The sequence below is a fragment of the Astatotilapia calliptera genome, chromosome 9, assembly GCF_964374335.1.
Source record: "Astatotilapia calliptera chromosome 9, fAstCal68.1, whole genome shotgun sequence".
Classification (NCBI taxonomy): Eukaryota; Metazoa; Chordata; class Actinopteri; order Cichliformes; family Cichlidae; genus Astatotilapia; species Astatotilapia calliptera.
Window position 1 is genome coordinate 6,189,676 of NC_137430.1, and position 18,734 is coordinate 6,208,409.

Genomic DNA, 18,734 nt, shown 5'->3' on the forward strand with positions numbered 1-18,734 from the left:
GTCTGCATTCACTTTCATTTTTTTAAACCCTTTCCTATCTGGCAGTTGGAACAAGCAGAATTATGGTCTGAAGGCTTTGTTGTGCCAAACACATTTGCTTTCCCAAGACGAGCACTGTAGACTCTCTGTAGGCTCCTCTTGTTAATCTCTTTATTTTATTTATTAATTTTTTTATTCATATTCTGTGTGAATAATATGCTGGAGCGGACAGGGGTTGAAGGCCAGGTTGGTAAAGAAAGAAGAAAGTGGAGGTATAGGTAAAGAAAAAGAAAAAGAAAGAAAGAGAGAGGGGGGCTTGGGATGAAACAAACAGGTGTGCTGCTCTACAACTGCTGCATCTGTAACAAAACACATTCAAACAATACAAAGCACCTGAAAGCAATGACCAGTGGGGAGCAGCAGGGAGGGGAAACCCTCCACCCCTAATAACAATGTCCCAGAGGGACTGAGGCACAGCCACACACATACACAAAGAAAATGCACAGAGATACACATCTTTTCCCTCTGAAGTATGGACAGCACTTTCAGTTCTTAAATTTAGTTGCAGATAACCTTAGTTATTGTTACTTGGCTCTAATAAACCTTTGTTTCTGTGTTAGATGTGCTCCTGCTGTGCTACTTCCTGTTTAATTTTGTTTGCTTTTGTCACCTTTTCCCTTGTGTTTAGTTTTACTTCCTTTATCCTCTGTGATTAGTTTTAGCCATGTTTGTGTCTTCTCCCATCTCCCTTTCGCTCATTATCTTTTGTATATTCAAACCCTCAGTTAGCTTGTGTTTGCTGTTGTTGTGTTGTAGTGACTGTTTGACTCCCGTGGGTTTTCCTTGTCAATCTCCTGGATTTAACACATGCACTCATTTATCGCATCATATCTAAAATAATTGTGTTCATTCTCTTCTGCTTATCCAGTTCATGTTATGGGCGAGATGGGGTGTATCCCAGCTACCATAGAGCAAGAGCCAGTCTGTTGCAGGGACAGAGAGACAGACAACAATTCACATTCACATCTATGGGCAATCACCAGTGGGATCACCAGTTAACCTAACCCCCACTAACTGCATGTCCTTAGACTGTGTCAGGAAGCTGGAGTACCCACGCAAACACGAGGACAACATGAAAACTTCACACAGAAAGGCCCCAGACAGATGGTGGGGTTGAACTTCTTGCTGTGAGGCAATGGTGCTAACTACAGGGTGGGCCATTTATATGGATACACCGTAATAACATGGGAATGGTTGGTGATATTAAAGTCCTGTTTGTGGCACATTAGTATATGTGAGGGGGCAAACTCCTCAAGATGGGTGGTGACCATGGTGGCCATTTAGAAGTCGGCCATCTAGGATACAACTTTTGGTTTTTCAATAGGAAGAGGGCCATGTGACACATCAAACTTATTGGTAACGTCACAAGAAAAACAATGGTGTGCTTGGTTTCAATGTAACTTTATTCTTTCATGAGTTATTTACATGTTTCTCTTTGTTCACAGCCATTGACATGTCGAAGAGGTTAACACGTTAGGAGCGGATCGAAATTGTGTTGATATCTGGTGAACGCAGTAACTGGGTCATTGCAGCAGATTTCAATGCAAGACACCCTACGAGACCACCCATCTCCCATGCTACAGTTAGCAAACTGCTTGCTAAGTTTTGTGACACTGGTTCAGTGTTGGATTTGCCAAGATGTGGACGCAAGAAAACTGTCACTAATGAAGAAACATCAGTGGCTGTCCACAGCGTAGCACTCGCCGCATGTCACTGGAGAGTGGCATTAGTTGAGCATCCCTTCGGCGGATATTAGCTACTCACAAATGGCAGCCTTACAAACTCCAGCTACTGCAGCATCTCAACGAGGATGACCCAGATCAGAAAACCACCACTATTGGTCTGACACTAACCCACATTGGATGGATCCCTCCAAGACTGTTGGAACAACAAAAGTGATGGTTTGGTGTGGTATATGGGGAACAATGATAGTGGGTCCATTCTTCATCAATGGAAGCCTCAAGGCCACTGGATATTTGAAATTGCTACACAGTGTTGGGAAGGTTACTTTTAAAGTGTATTACACTACAGATTACAGAATACATGCCCCAAAATGTATTTTGTAACTGATTCCGTTACGTTACTCAATGAGAGTAACGTATTCTGAATACTTTGGATTACTTATCCTGCTTATCCTACATATTATCATGCTGTTTACAACTACATGAATCTGATTTATTACTATTACTGAAGGTCCGCGGCTCCGAACCGTAGTAAAGGGACCTCTGGCTAATATGTCGGGTTCCGTGTCAGGCTCATAGCCAAAAAATAGCTTTACTTTGTTGTCTGGGTCAACTTTGCTAGCGAGAGACAGAGGGAGGTGTTGAAAGGCTGCTCCAACGGAAGTTATTGTTTCGGAGGAAAACAGGAACACTGTGTACAGTCGAGTCTTAATAGCGTACCTACAACTGGGCTCGTCAGGCTCTCTTCTTGGCTGCAGTGGTTATTATTATATTGACATGCTTCCAGCTACCGTTTCTCAACGGCAACTCGTACTTTTCCACTCTCCTTTTTCTCCCTCCCTCGCGCTCACAGACACATAACGGGTCCATTCTCCCTGCAGCACGGACTACACTGCCCATGAGGCTACATTCTTTAGCATTCTGCCTATTAGCTTAGCACAACAACAACAACAAAAAGGTGCTCTCTCTCCCAGGAAACACGCAGTCACAGAGGGAGCGCGCGTCACCCTGTAACCATGGCTACCGTAACGCTGCCGCCTGGAACAACAGAACATAGCTGTCAAACAAAACCCGAACAGTCCTGACCCGCCACAATATGAAACAGGAAAATACCGCAGTGTAATCCCTTTATTTCAACAAAGTAACTGTATTCTAAATACCAAGTTTTTAAACGGTAACTGTAACGGAATACAGTTACTCATATTTTGTATTTTAAATACGTAACAGCGGTACATGTATTCCGTTACTCCCCAACACTGTTGCTACATGATGATGTGTTTCCCTCTTTGTGCACTGAAGCTGGCACGTTCCCTGAGTTTTTCCAGCAAGATGGTGCACCACCACATTATGGGTGCCAGGTCCGAGCATTCCTAGATGAACAGTCTCCTGGAAAGTGGATTGGTTGTCGTGGGCCAGTTGAATGGTCCCCAAGGTCTCCCAATCTGACCCCCTTAGACTTTTATCTTTGGGGTCATCTGAAGACAATTGTCTATGGTGTGAAGATACGAGATGTGCAGCACCTGAAACTACGGATACTGGATGCCTGTGCTGGTATTTCTCCTGCGGTGTTGCTATCAGTGTGTGAAGAGTGGGAGAAGAGGGTTGCATTGACAATCCAACCCAATGGGCAGCACATTGAACACATTTTATAAGTGGTCAGAAACTTGTAAATAACTCATGAAAGAATAAAGTTACATTGAAACCAAGCACACCATTGTTTTTCTTGTGACGTTACCAATAAGTTTGATGTGTCACATGGCCCTCTTCCTATTGAAAAACCAAAAGTTGTATCCAAGATGGCCAACTTCTAAATGGCCACCATGGTCACCGCCCATCTTGAGGAGTTTGCCCCCTCACATATACTAATGTGCCACAAACAGGACTTTAATATCACCAACCATTCCCATGTTATTACGGTGAATCCATATAAATGGCCCACCATGTACTGTGCCACCATGCTCCCCTTAAATAATTTTGTTCAGCTTAATTCACAAAGTTTTAACTACTCTATTAAAATATAACTTAATACAATACATATACAATATATTCACACAGCCATGACAGTTAGCACTGATTCAGATTGACTACACCTTTAATGGTGAGCACTATATGGAGAGAATGGTGGTGAGAGAAGAAAAGGAAGGCAAGTTCAAAACATAATTGGACTTTTCTGTGTTTTCTCTTCCTGTGTGGATTAGAGGGGAGAGTAAGGCAGGATTTGGGACACATGGTAATTATCCCATCTGAGATCCCATCTGAGATCCCCCTCTTGTCCCCAGCCTATTTTTTTTAAACCTCTCTCGCCCTCTTAGCTTAAGCGGGATTGTCTTTCTCTGTTTCAGCGTCTCTGAGGTCACTAAAAACAAGCTTGGATTTTGTGTCACAACAACAAAGGATTTCAAATGAAGAGGCAGATATGTTTTAACTGTCTCTGAGAGGACCAAGGTTGTTCTGGAACCTTCAGATTTTCAAGAATGCTTAACTTTAGGGCTTTCTGAGGCTGCGTCACGTCTCGTGTGATGTGAAAAAAATTGATTGTCTAATATCAATTTTGAGTGTTTAACGGGTGGTAACCTCTGGAAGTGACACGGATATGTTGTGGTACTCTAGCCAATCACAGTAATCCAATGAGTCTGCTGTAAGTTTTGAGAAGGGACTTGTACAAAGCAAATGCAAAACACAAAGGCTGATAAAAGTATACTCTCCTCTACATTGTCCTCATTCGTTAAGTGCTTTACAAACCACAAAATTACAGCTAATAGATGGATTCTCCTGTTTTTAAATTCAGCTAGTTAGCAACAATATACTGCTTAAGATACTGGGAGTGAAAGTGGACAGCATATCCTTGTTTCTTTTCTTTTTTTTTTAAACACAAAACTCATTGTTGCAGCCCAGAGGAACTGCTTTTTAGTTTTGCTGTCCTTGTTTTTCACAAGTGATGCCATATTCTGTACCTGCACAAGAAAGCGTTAAACATGTTATTTAAATGTGTACTTCCTAAATCCATCTTCATAGGCATTGTTGATTCTATCACAGTTTTTTAAGCAGGGTGAAGTTAGCATTAAAACATGTACACTTTAAGTGAAAAAGTGAGGGAATCTTCAGAGATTTAGTTAGCATCATTTACACAAGAGTGCAGACCAAAGGCCTGTACTACAAAGCAGGATTTTGGTTTTCCAGGTAACTTTTTAAATACATAATTATTTATGTACATTATGTGCACTCATATGTGCAGCCTATGTCTACCTTACTGAAACCACAGAACGAAACACAAACTATGCATTCCACTGTCAAAAGAATGGACATGGATTTGTCACGGTGAGTAGAGTGAGCCGTGTGGAAATATTGAAGGAGGATCCAGTCGCAGGCACTCGTGAAGGTGAGGTGGTTTATTGAACACAAAAATAAAAATAGACAAACAGCAAACAGAACAGAAGGCTATCTAAACTGAGAACAACTAAGCTAGTGAACACAAACCAGGACATGAACATGAAGGAGGATGAGCAGCGGAGAATGACGACGGACAGCAGGGAGAACACACGGATGAAACATGGTGGATACACAGACGGACCAGCAACTACAATGACAGAGGACACGACTTAAATACACACAGAGAAACACAGGGGAATTACACACAGGTGGTGGACACAGCTAGGAATAATCGACGAGACGAGAGGTAAAACTGAACACACTCACATGAGACAGACCTTCACAATAAAACAGGAAACAAGCGATCACTACACGAAGACGCAGACAGGACACAGAACTAAACTCACACAAAACATGAGAACACAAATCCTTAACCACGAGTAACAGAAACATGGAACTTAAATAGTAACCCACAAATCACAAAGGTAACACAACGATCATTCAAGAGATAAACTAAAACATAATAAACTCAAAATGCTGGGTCGAACCGACCCAGAAGCTTGACAGGATTAATTTGGTGATTAAGAAAGTGTATAAAATTTTCTAATAGTTCATTTTAATCTGCATATGCCTTTTACACTGCTACACTGCTAATACTAGACTCTATTAAAAAACAACCCTTCCTACTTTCCCTGCAGAGGCCTGAGGGTTTTTCAAGGAATGGTGACATCATTTTTGGAAAATTGATTGGTCAGTAGGTGGTGATTTCATACCTGATGATCCAAGGAAAACATTCTGTGGACTGACAAGACAAAAGCTGAACTTGTTGGAAGGGTTGACTCTCATTACATCTGGCATAAAACTAAGATAACATTTTATAAAAAGAACATCATACCAACACAAATGGTTGCAGTAATATGATGATCTGGGTTTACTTGACTGGTCATGGATGACTTGCTGTATCAAAGCAGGATGGAACCAGGACTTCTGGTCTCTAGCAGCCAATTCTGAAAGTAAACGTCCAGCCTTCAGGTTCTGGCCTAAAGCTCAAGCACACTTGGATTATGCAGCACGAAAGTGATGCACAAAGCGTCAGAAAGTCAAACTATGAATGGCTCAAAAAATAAAAACTTTTTTTAGTCACAGTGGTAAATGTTGCCATGTAATAGATAAACTTCTCACAGCCTGATCAAAACTGACAAGTCAATAACACAAACAAAACAAAGCAGATAAAGGGACATACTGGACATCACACCTGAGTCTAACTGATCCAAATGTTGAGCTGAACAAACCCCAAGAGAAAGCCTTTATCTTGCTGAGCAAACTTGGCTTTAGTAAGTATTGTACCTCTGCGGTACTGAGAGTTTTCAGCCCTTTTCTAAAAGCATTATCTCTCCACAAATGGAGAATGATTGGAGAAATGAATGCAAATACTCATCTGTTTCTAATTATTTGTTAAGCATGAGACTTTTTTTATTAAGTGCTACCCTCAATAAAATTTCTGTTTGGCACCAAAGACTTTAGGCAGGAGACCAGGAAAAATTCCAAAATTTAAACAAAGGCTTTATTCTAAAAGAGTTATTTGTCATGACTATATAGGCAATCAGTGGGGCAATCATTACATGTAAGGAGCAGGAAAAGGCAAAGTCCACAGGGTTTTCTCCTTTCACTAATTTTTGACTCCTTATCTTGGGGTGGCTGTAGCTGAATAGATAGAGCAGGTCACCTACTAATGTTGGTGGTTTAATCCCTAGCTGCTCCAGTCTGCATGCCAAATATCCTTGGGCAAGATATTAACTCCAAGTTTCTCATCCGTGCACCCATTGAAATGTGAATATGTGTAAATGTTAGACAGACAGCACCTACTCATTAAACAAAGCATAGAAGAAAGTGTTTGTTTGCCTGGACAAATGGCACAAGTTGCATTAAAGTACTTTGAGTGCTCAGTTAGAATAGAAAAGCACTACATAAGAACCAGTCCACTTACCACCATCTTTTCTTTCCTCTTGCCTGGAACCCAGACCTGCAACTCAGTCTGAGTAAACCATGTTCAAGGATATCTCTAAAATACATCTGTGGGACAAAGGACAAAGAAAGCTTTTGGCACACGCTAAAAGAATATGTTTTACATTCTTATCAAGAAATGTGTCTTTTGTCCTTTGGGTTTTTACCTTCCTCACATATAGGAGGCAGGGCACACATTTGTTAAGCCAAACTGCTTGCCCTCTTTACTCCTATGTTGTTGCAGTTATTTAAGATGATCAAGATTTTTACTCTTTATTACTGTGTTTAACTTTTTTTTTCTTAAAGTTTTATTTCTACGTCGGTACAAACTAACATTTCTAATTATGCATCAAAAGATAATTTGATATAGGCCAATACCTAGATCAATAAGCTGATCTGTGTGAATTGAAATGCCATTTTCAGAATCAGAATCAGAATCAGAAAGGGGTTTATTGCCAAATGTTGAGCAGGTTTACAACATTAGGAAATTGCTGCGGTGCTTTTCTGATATGCAAAAAAACATAAAAAATAAACCGACTATTAACATTGCTGTTTAAATGTTGACGAATTAAATATAACAACACTGTGTTATAACGGTTATTTTACATTTAATGGCCACCTCCACTTCTCTGGAAGAAATGTGAATACAAGTTACCAAACTGAACAACTGCTTTCTGTAGCTAAAGCTAAACTTAAAACACCGTGGCACATGCATGAATGACTATCACGGTCCCTAAGGCCTCTCCGACTGACTTTATCTGTCTCTCTGTCTTTGTTTTTTCTCTTCTCTTCTCTGTCTGTGTTGTTGTTGTTGTCTATGCGCGAGGGTGGGACTCTAGCTTGAAACACATCACCCACCTGTCACCAATGATCCCATAACTGCCACGAGTTAAGGTAGTGACTGGCTGTCATTCTTTGCTGTAGTGTTGAACTACAGTTAGTGAAACCCTGGTGTTTCCCTCTGCAAAGAGTTTCCCTGGATTCCCTTTCCTGGACTGTGATGAGTCGCCCTGAGTTTTGAGAGTGTTCTGTTGTTGGATAACCAGGTATTTGGATTCCCTGGATCAAGTCGAAACTATTTTCCTCTAATGCATTGGGTATAACTTTGTTGGTGAATCAATGTAAATAAACACACTAAACATTGACTTCTTTGAGTCCAGCACTACAGTTCACTCCCCCTCAGTAGCCATGACAGCTGTTCATGACTTGTTGATTTCACGACACACCCACCAATCTGAGCCATGATCTAAATAACCCTCATCCCTCAGACTACTTATATGTGGACTCTATTCTGACCAAGTCTTTTTAACTGCCTGTTCTCTAATGTTTGCCTTTTCTGTTGTTTTTTATATATTCCTCTTAATTGTATATATCTCTCATGTTTATTTATTCCTGCTGTTGTACTATTTATATTTTATTTCTACACAGTTGGTGTGGAGCACCCACAATTGTGCCGTACATTTACAATGACAATTGTGGGTGCTCTATTTTAAAGTGTTTAAAAAAAACATCCAAACATTTTTGGAATTGGGGTTGTATTCAATGAAATATATAAAAATATAAAAGACAACACAAATAAATTGTTATCCTTATGATCATACATAAAACTACTGTGAAACTGTTTTTCTTGCTTGCTTCTGCCACACACACCGACACACACACACACACACACACTACCATGATTACCAAACTTGCTAGACCAGTTGAGCAGATCATTCAGCCCTTAAACCACAACCCATTAACTGGACACACCCACCTTATTTTTCCCTTGTTTCTGTCTTTGATTTGGTGCACTTTTCATATCCTCATGAGCTAACGAATGCCTGGAGCTCCAAGATCTTTTAGTTACGACAGGAGAAACCAAGAAAATTTTCTGCAGTGTGGATAACAGCCTTTCAGCAGGTACTGAGAAGAGTATGAATAGCACTCATCAATAATTAACATTTACTGTAATCATTGGAATTTTAAGTTATTAGTCAGTTTGAACTCACCCACTAATGTATGTTGTGTTGTGTTGTAAACATTTTCTTTTTGTTCTGAATTAAAACAAGCTGATTGAAGAACAGAACAGGCAAAATGCTAGGCAGCAAAACCAAAGACATTATGACTGGCTAAACGTACAAACTTTATTTTCAGCACTCGGTAGGTTCACCTGCTCTACTCAGATATACCTAGTCAATGTGGTGTATATGGCAGTATAAAAGATTATTTAAAAATAACATCGGACACATTTAAATGTTTATTTGAAGTTACAAGCCAGCTATCAAATCTTTTGGTTTTTTTAGGACTCGAAGTACATGAGAGGAAGTTCTTGTGTTTGAGGGCCATAAAATACTTTTCCCTAATAAGCAGCGACATACGATGTGTTAAGGATGTATCTTCTGCCATCAAATTTAGACATTTGTACACAGCCATTTCACAACCATTCACACCTTTATTCAGGGGACTCTAAGCATGTCCTGTGAGCTCAATGTTTTTAGAGGGTTTTGTGATTTACAGCCTTGACACACCATCAAACTGTGCTAATCAGTCTACAGAAATCCTCTTGTGTGAGTGGACATCTGCAAGAATACACAGTCCATCATCTACAGCTAGCTGCGGTTATGACGAGTAATGAAGATCTATAAAATGAATTTAAGCATGATAGTAAATTTAAACACAAATCTTAAACTATGTATAAAAATCTCTCTTCCTCTTGGAACTCCATTGTTCATTTGTTTCAGTTTTACAATTGTCTTGATTTTTTTTGAACGGTAAAACCTTTTTCTTATAAGACATTTACCAACATCGCGATTTATTCTAGATAAAGTGCTAATTCATACTGTTTCCCTTGTCTTTACAGTATGGGTTCTAACCAGAGCAGTGACAAGCTTTACTGTAATCGTTATCTCGATGGACAGGGTCCTCCATCGCTGGTTGAACAAGGTCCTTCAAAAATACACACACCTATTTCTGAATGCCTGGTACAATTTCTTATTTACTAGTAGATAATTCCACTGAAAATCTGCTTCTGTCTGTCCAGCTACTGAACAGGCAAATGGGAAGTTCAGTACACTAAGTGGGTGCCAACCAGATGGTAAAATGACCTGGGAAGTTATCAACAGAGGCCTAGCTGGATTTCCTAATGATAATACCCTGAAGATTAACTTCTCATTCCTGGAAGGAAAACAGACGGTGAGCTTAGTGGATCTGCTGACAACTATATGTGGTATAGCTAATATGTACTAATACCTAATATTTGAAATAGCTAATGAGGTTGAGCAAGGCATCCACTACTTTCAAGGTTGGTAATTTCACTCCAGGCTTCTTCAGTCTGTATGCTAAAGTCAATTATATTATTAATATTATTAATAATAATAATAATAACAATAATAATAAAAAAAAGAAACAGTCAAACACTTCTGATTAACTCTCTCACTAGGTCAATAACATTGTTTAAAATGATAAAAAACACAACGTCCCCAACCTTTTTTGCGCCATGGACCGGTTTATGCCCGACAATATTTTCACGGACTGGCCTTTAAGGTGTCGCGGATAAACACAACAAAATAAAACTAGTACCGGTACCGAAAAAAAGAAGATTTATTCATAACATGCGTGAAAAGACCCAGGAAAACCGAGTTAACGATAAAAATGATAACGAAATAACGCTGAAAACCGATAAAAACCCTGAAAATCACACATGAGCCTCAACTCTCGCGGCCCGGTACCAAATGACTCACGGACCAGTACTGGTCTGAGGCCCAGGGGTTGGGGACCGCAGATGTACAGCACATTAAACATAAGAAGACTATGTGGCACAACCCTAAATTGACGGTTCAAAAGATATTTTTTAAATATTGTTCAAAAAGAAAGAGAAACACTAACTATTCTTTTATTTGAACTAGAGTAAGAGCATATACACCGCATTCTTATCAGAAAGAAACTGGTGAACTGGTTGGTCAGGTTAGTGAGTCACGGTAGATGGAAATAGAAAACGAAAACAGAAAAAAAAAGGAGCAGCACATACTTTGATTTGTAAACAACACTCACTAAATGCACACTGCAAATCCAGCATGTCCAAATTAACACTGTCAGATTTGATTTCAACACTATTAAAGTGTCTATACTATATGGGTCCACATCAGAGAGTGTTAATTTAACTCTTTTTGGAGAGTTGGTACATTAACTCTGATTAAGTGTTAAACACCAAATCTGTCTGGAGTTGATAATTTAATACTTACTAATGCTAACTAGGTGTTAAGTGTTTATATATTAACTCTCAAAGAGTATTTTAGTTTAACTACGTAAGAGTTATCTTCTGATTAATTCTAAAAAGCAGGAATTTTCCTGTTCTGAACTTCTAGAAATTTCTTTTGGAAATAAACATTTACTAAAAAGACGCAATGGTTTTTGAAAAACATTTATTCTGAACTGTGCACCACAATTTCAAAACATTTTCTGAAAGATGTAACAGTGTACATGTTCTCACTTTCATTAGAATTTTGTTTATCAAAAGGTCTGACATAGGTGAGCTGGTAAATGCAAATAACAGCATTCTCATCACTTATTTCTTCAATACAATATGCATGTCCTTCATTCATCACTTTGTGGACCTTCAACGCACTTCTGCTCTCCCCCATATTCCATCTTCACATATCCTATGTGGAGATTGAATAAAAATTAGTTGACACTAATTAATGGCACAAATAATCCGGTAATCAATTGCAGCACAGTAAAAAAAAAAGGAAAAAAAGAATCCTTTTTGAGCCATTACTTGTGTAAAGTATTTTCCCAAAAGACAAGGACACAGGCAACAGGTAATACTGAACTAAATGTAAAACCTCAACCTTTTTCATTTTTACCTAAACCGTGTGCACAAAACTCTGGAGGGATTTAAATGCTAACGTAGAACCCAGTCAGGACATCTGCTACTGCTGTCTGCTCGTTTTTTTTTTATGGGAGATCATTTTCAGGCTTCAAGTAGCACCATTATACCAACATTTCACATTCTAGACATTGTTTTAGGTGTGTTTGACCAAAAATGTGACTGAAAATTCACATGCAAGCTTTTTTTCAAGGCTGTGGTATTTGCCTGCAAACAATACCTTTCAGCTAGCTAAAACAGAATATTATGCTATCACCGAGCAACATGGCTAATGCCTTTCACACAGCTTTGTCTCAACTCCAAAGAGCCACAGAAGTAAAAGCTAATAATAATAATTGAAACAGTCTTTGAAAAAATGACTTGGCAAACAACTCAAATATGTAGAGCAATGTTCTGAAACGGCTTCACTTCAGCTTCGATTGGAGCCTATGGTGCTGGGGGCGGAGTCTGTGAATTTTAGTGATGGGTCGTTCGCGAACGAAATGGCTCTTAGAGCCGACTCTTTGACGTGAACGACGCGAGCCGGCTCCTTATCGAGAGCTGCCACGTGGGTTTTTTTTTTTTTTCTCTCACCCTCTCTCTCGCACTTTTTTTCCGCTTCACTCTGCACGCGAGCCTTGTGCTTTATGCTGGGCAGAGGGGGGAGGGGCGGTAGTTACACTCAGTAGCACAGGAACAGAGCCAGAGGGAGAGAGAGAGAAAGAGAGCCAGGGACAACAACGTCACATTAGAAAGGTATAGGACCATATGACAGAGAATATGCATCTTCTTTTTGTTTTCATATTATAATTTATATTTAATTGTGTTGTGGTTTGCAGTGTTTTGTGTTGTTTCACTTTAAATTTGTAAAAGGAAAAAGCTGAAAATTTAAATAGTTAAAAGTTGAAATGTGAATATCAGATTTTTGTATTATATGATTTATTTATTACATTTTATGAGGAGTAAATAAATAAAAGTATATTTACGGTGGCCCCTAGAGAGAGGATGCTAGGCGCAGTGTTGAGCTTTTGTTACCTAGAGGCTACACAAGCCAGCAAGTACCAACGACCGGATTTGGTGTGTGGTAGTAACAGGTAAATGAATTTTTTTTAAATTATTTGAATATATATGAGTGCCTGTGTATAAATACACAAACAATACACACATGCTTTCAATTGTGTAATTTAAGTGATCTAGTAGCTCTGCTTTGGAAGTTCAGTTCATGCTAGAAATGTGTTTTGGAGTTTGTACGTGTTTTGTCTCTAGGGGCCACCGCATATATTTATATATAAACATATATAAATAAAACCACTTTTTTTTACGTTGGTAATTCCTTTTGTGCATAATTTTATACTATTGTTAATAATAAATTAATTAAAGCAACAAAACAACCTGAAGAGCCAGTTCGGAGCCGAAAGAGCCGGTTCTTTTTAGTGAGCCAAACCGAAAGAGCCGGATCTCTAAAAAGAGCCGGAAACCCCATCACTAGTGAATTTACTCTATTGGTGTCATAGCCCCTGTAGGAGTTCAGAGTTAAAAGATCAAGAGTTAATGTTTCCATTGTAACACCTCCAGATTTGACATAGAAACGCTCATTTTTAACACTCGATTTTAACTATTATCATTTTACACCTCAGAGTTACATTAAAAGAATGTGGCTCTACATAGAGTAAAATTAACTCTACTTTTGCAAGAAAACTACTAACACCAAAACATTTAACACTTTTGAATTTCCTGTGCATATATACCGTGGTTCAGGGGGGTTGGGAAGCTCATCTTGTAACCGGAAGGTTGCCGGTTTGATCCCTAGCTCTGTCTGTCTTGGTCGTTGTGTCCTTGGGCAAGACACTTCATCTACCGCCTACTGGTGATGGTCAGAGGGGCCGATGGCGTGATATGGCAGCTTCGCTTTTGTCATTCTGCCCCATTATAAATAGATAAATACAAATAGCATGAATAAATAAATGGAGACAAAAAAATTTAGAGTATTAAATAGATTTATGTGCAAAAGAGCTATGAGCTTAATCTGCTGGTTTGATATGTGAGATGACCTGATGTGCTAAAATTATTATTACTGTTAAAATAGATCAGCTGTTCAAGACTCTGATAGCAGTGGGGAAGAAGGAGTTGTTGAGTTGAGATGTTCTGGATTTCACACTTCTAAACCTTTCTCCTGAGGGCAGAAGTGTGAACAGTTTGTGTTGTGGGTGTGTGGGGTCTTTGAGGATGGAGGCAGCTCTCCTCTGCACTTGGCGAGGGTAGATGCTCTTCAGAGAGGGCAGCAGGGTCCTGGTGATCTTCTCTGCAGTTGTTATCACTCTATGCAGGCGTTTGTGGTCCATAGCAGTAGTGCTGTCGTACCATGCAGTGATGCAGGTAGTCAGTGTGCTCTCCACAATGCAGCTGAGTGCATCTGTCTCCCAAATCTAAACTGGGAACTGGTTCCACAGAAGAGGCGTCTGAAAGCGGAAGGTCTCCCATTTTAGTTTTAAATACTCTAGGAACCACAAGTAAGGAATCTCCAGAAGGATATTTAAACTCTTGAGTAGCTTTTAAGTATTTTGGGGGGCTTTGAGGAGCACAATTTGATCAATTTTGCAACATTTGACTGAGTCTTAGATAAACTGTGCACATTCTACTACTATCAACAGTCATTTTATCAATATACTAGTGACCCCGTTCCTCTGATAAATCATGTGGTAAAGTTTCTGTATACTCTTCCTATCATTCATCCTATCATTAAGTTAATCTTAATTTTGTATCTCCCAATATTTTTTTTTTTTTTTGAGGACTGGGCAGGGGTTTTCTGGTATTTCTGAGGTGTAACAGGAAATAGATTTAGCTAACAACTGATTTAGCAACCACCAGAAAAGCAAAAGAAAACCAAACCAAAATAAAAAAAACCCACACTTGACCACTCTGCAGTGTGTTGCTGTCTAGATAACTAATATCACAGGTCCATCAGTAAACTGCTTAATATGAACAATTTTTCTCTTCATTTTTTCTTTTCCTTTTTTCGTTTTTGCCTCTCTCAGGTTACAGCTAGATAATTACATTCAAAATTAGCATTCCGACTTTATCTAACAAAAATGTGAGTTGGATAAATCACCACAGTAGACATGGTGTCAATACATATATCAGAATTTGTTCTGTGATGATGAAAGAGTGCACACGCTTAGCTCAGGGTGAACGTACTCACAATTTGCTGAACTTAACCTGATCGGGTGTTCTGGAATGGGGAAACAGAATTCCTCTGAGTCAATCAAGTCAGAGTCTATTTTTAAATTAAATTAAAATCTCGCCTTAGTTAATGTGCATATTTTACCTGTGGGCTTTATAGCCTGCTATTAAATAAAACCTCAGAACTCTTGCTTAGGCTAAAAATATTTTTAATAAAGAATAAGCAAAGTACTAAACAAAAATCTAAATAGTTTTGTTAATAGTTATTAATTACAGTTTTATATATTTAATTAACTCTTTAAAATATGATGACTTAAGTACAGTGTGGTTAGACTTAAGCACATGGTTTAATGAATGTCTATTTATGCACTAAACATATCTTCCTATAGGAGATGCACCCTCACCCTGGCCAGCATTATGCTGGGGAAGTACTCTGTGCTTACCTGCCTGACAACCTTGAAGGCAAGAAGGTTCTTGCTCTGCTGGAAAAGGCATTCAATCAGAAGCTTCTGTTTAGAATAACCACAAATGGAGATGGAGAGGACGTGATCACTACAAGTTCCATTCCACTAAAAATACAGTCAGAAGGTGGAAACATATTGTGAGTATACTATAGCAGACTTGGTTTGAAAGGCCTAATGCTTATCCCTTTTAATTGTGCAGCACTTTGGTTAAGCCTTGATTTTAAATGTGCTTAGAAATAAACTGACTTGACTTGAAGTAAAATGAGCAAGCAAGCAAACAAACAAACACAAACACATTTACAATTGTGTGTTAGAAACTGAAATGTCTAGACAGATGGCAGATGACCACTCCTTCCTCAGCCTGGTTCTGCTGGAGGTTTCATCCTGTTAAAAGGGAGTTTTATTCTTCCCACTGTCGCCAAAGTGCTTGCTCATAGGGGGTCATATGATTGTCGGGTTTTTCTCTGTATGTATTATTGTACCTTACAATATAAAGCACCTTGAGGCGACTGTTGTTGTAATTTGGTGCTGTATAAATAAAACTGAATTGAACTGAACTCATAAAATTAGATCACTGAAAGAACACTACTGTTAAAGTTACTGATTTAATAGGTAGCTTTAAATATATTATTTAGTCCCAATTTTCTGTCTTTACATCTACATGGGAGTGTGTGTGTGTGTGTGTGTGTGTGATGACAATTATTTTTTAATTTAATTTTTTAATTTCTAATCTGTATTCTTTCAGTGATGGCCCAGATGCTGACTACCTGAAGACTATGAAAAAGCTACTGAACAATAATGGCATTAAATAACATAAGACATACTGGTTAATAGATGGATAAAGCTACATTTTTTCTTTTTCCTGTAGCAGAATTAAGAAGAAAAGGTGGTTGCAGTTTAGGATGAAAAGCAGATTGTGTACTGAATAGTTTGGTGGTTTAGTCCTGTCTGCATGCCAGTAATATTTGCCCACTACGCAACCACCAATTTACATGTAATAGATAAGTTATACGCAGAACTATATGTAAATTTAAGCCCTGCTTATGCCCCCTGGCTATTAGTGTAAAGATTTAAGTAGAATGGAAAAAAATAATAGATTAATTATTTTATATATTTTATTTCTTATGCATACTTGTAAGTTATGTATTGTGTTGTTGTCAATTAAAAATAGCACAGATGTTGATATTCAAGAGGCTGTCATTGCTCTTAAAGCAGTATGCTTCCATTTGAATTTGTAGCCAGCAACAAATGTCCAGACTCTCCTCAAAGACCTGCACAGATTTTGGAGAGTCTTGAAACTTGTTTAAGTCTTTCTTCAAAGATTGTGCTGGTTATTGGAGAGACCTGAGGCACACACACACACATATACGCACAAACACACACACACACACACACACACACACACACACACACACACACACACACACACACACACACATACACTGTATCTCTCCCTCTCCAGTGCAAGTAACGGAATACATGTACCGCCGTTACGTATTTAAAATACAAAATATGAGTAACTGTATTCCGTTACAGTTACCGTTTATAAAGGTGGTATTTAGAATACAGTTACTTTGTTGAAATAAATGGATTACACGGCGGTACTTCCCTGTTTCATATTGTGGCGGATCAGGCCTGTTTGGGTTTTGTTTGACAGCTACAGTACGTTCTTTTGTTCCAGGCGGCAGCGCCATGGTTACAGGGTGACGCTCTCTCTCTGCGTGTTTCCTGGGTGAGAGAGGCCTTTTTGTTGTTGTTGTGCTAAGCTAATAGGCAGAATGCTACCGGTATAGCTCTAAAGAATGTAGCATCATAGGCAGTGTAGTCCGTGCTGCAGGGAGAATGGACTGCCATACCCGTTATTTGTCTGTGAGCGAGGGAGGGAGAAAAAGGAAGTATGAGCTGTCATCGAGCAAAAACGGGAGCTGGAAACATGTAAATATAATAATAACCACTGCAGCCAAGAAGAGTGCCTGACGAGCCCAGTTGTAAGTAAGCTATTAAGACTCGACTGTACGCTGTGTTCGTGTTTTCCTCCGAAAACAAGAAGTTCCGTTGGAGCAGCCTTTCAACGCCTCTCTCTGTCTCTCGCTAGCAAAGTTGACCCAGACAACAAAGTAAAGCTAGTTTTCGGCTATGAGCCCAACGTATTAGCCAGAGGTCCCTTTACTACGGTTCGGAGCCGCGGACCTTCAGTAACAGTAATAAATCACAGCAATAATACGTTCACGTTGTTGTAAAAAGCATGATAATATATTAAGTAATCCAAAGTATTCAGAATACGTTACTGTCATTGAGTAACGTAACGGAATACGTTACAGAATACATTTTGGGGCGTGTATTCTGTAATCTGTAGTGTAATACATTTTAAAAGTAACCTTCCCAACACTGTGTAGCAATTTCAAATACACTCCTCGCGCTCACAGACAAATAACGGGTATGGCAGTCCATTCTCCCTGCAGCACGGACTACACTGCCTATGATGCTACATTCTTTAGAGCTATACCGGTAGCATTCTGCCTATTAGCTTAGCACAACAACAACAAAAAGCATTGGAATGCCAAGAGTGAGAGGAGCCGCTGAGTGGAGTACCTACTGGCCACGCAACCCTGCAAGGGGAACGCCAGAAAGGGAGCCATAGCTGCGGGCTAAAGAACACTCATTCACTGGCTGACGCATCAGACACAGCGAGGTCCAACTGGTGCGGAAACCGGCGAAGCGGGCAATATGCCAGGGGAACACAGCCTGCAAGCAGTGCTGGCCACTAGGCCCAACTCAAAGGATGTCAGGAGGGAGGAGGGCGGCTGGAGGACAGCTGAGCCTAGGCTCCGAATCTTCCCCACCTCACCTGAACATGGCTGTCTCCATACGCCTGCATAGGCTCCTCAGCACAGCGAGATGGCCGCAGGGTAGACAGGCAGTCCCATCAGGAAACCCTGGTCATCTGACTGGAGCCAAGAGAGGTGGGGGAATGAGTGTCCAAAGTGTCTCTATTGTCGGGGCCATTGGAGGTGTGAAGGCTGCTTGATGGCTCGTCAAAACGGCCGTAAAAGTCGTTAAGGGTGTTGGCCAAGAGCAATTCATCAGTGGAGTGGGGGCTTTTAAGCTTGTAGTTGGTGATATTCCTAAAACTTTTCCACACAGAGGCCG

General features: G+C 39.6%; 1 protein-coding gene across 1 annotated transcript; it reads left to right on the forward strand.

Annotated features, from left to right (window-relative positions):
- Nucleotides 1-8,842: 8,842 nt before the first annotated feature.
- Nucleotides 8,843-16,774, forward strand: dtx3la (deltex E3 ubiquitin ligase 3L a). The gene is made up of 5 exons (XM_026179990.2): nucleotides 8,843-8,996; nucleotides 9,937-10,019; nucleotides 10,117-10,268; nucleotides 15,510-15,721; nucleotides 16,330-16,774. Exons 2-5 carry the CDS (start codon nucleotides 9,938-9,940, stop codon nucleotides 16,394-16,396), a joined length of 513 nt encoding a protein of 170 aa, XP_026035775.1. The 5' UTR covers nucleotides 8,843-8,996; nucleotide 9,937; the 3' UTR covers nucleotides 16,397-16,774.
- Nucleotides 16,775-18,734: the final 1,960 nt, after the last annotated feature.

Excerpts from the sequence above, each read along its gene's own strand:
- dtx3la (XM_026179990.2), top strand. The coding sequence starts at position 9,938 with ATGGGTTCTAACCAGAGCAGTGACAAGCTTTACTGTAATCGTTATCTC. Across the intron at positions 10,269-15,509 it reads TCCTGGAAGGAAAACAGACG|GAGATGCACCCTCACCCTGG; the intron begins GTGAGCTTAGTG and ends ATCTTCCTATAG. Across the intron at positions 15,722-16,329 it reads TCAGAAGGTGGAAACATATT|TGATGGCCCAGATGCTGACT; the intron begins GTGAGTATACTA and ends GTATTCTTTCAG.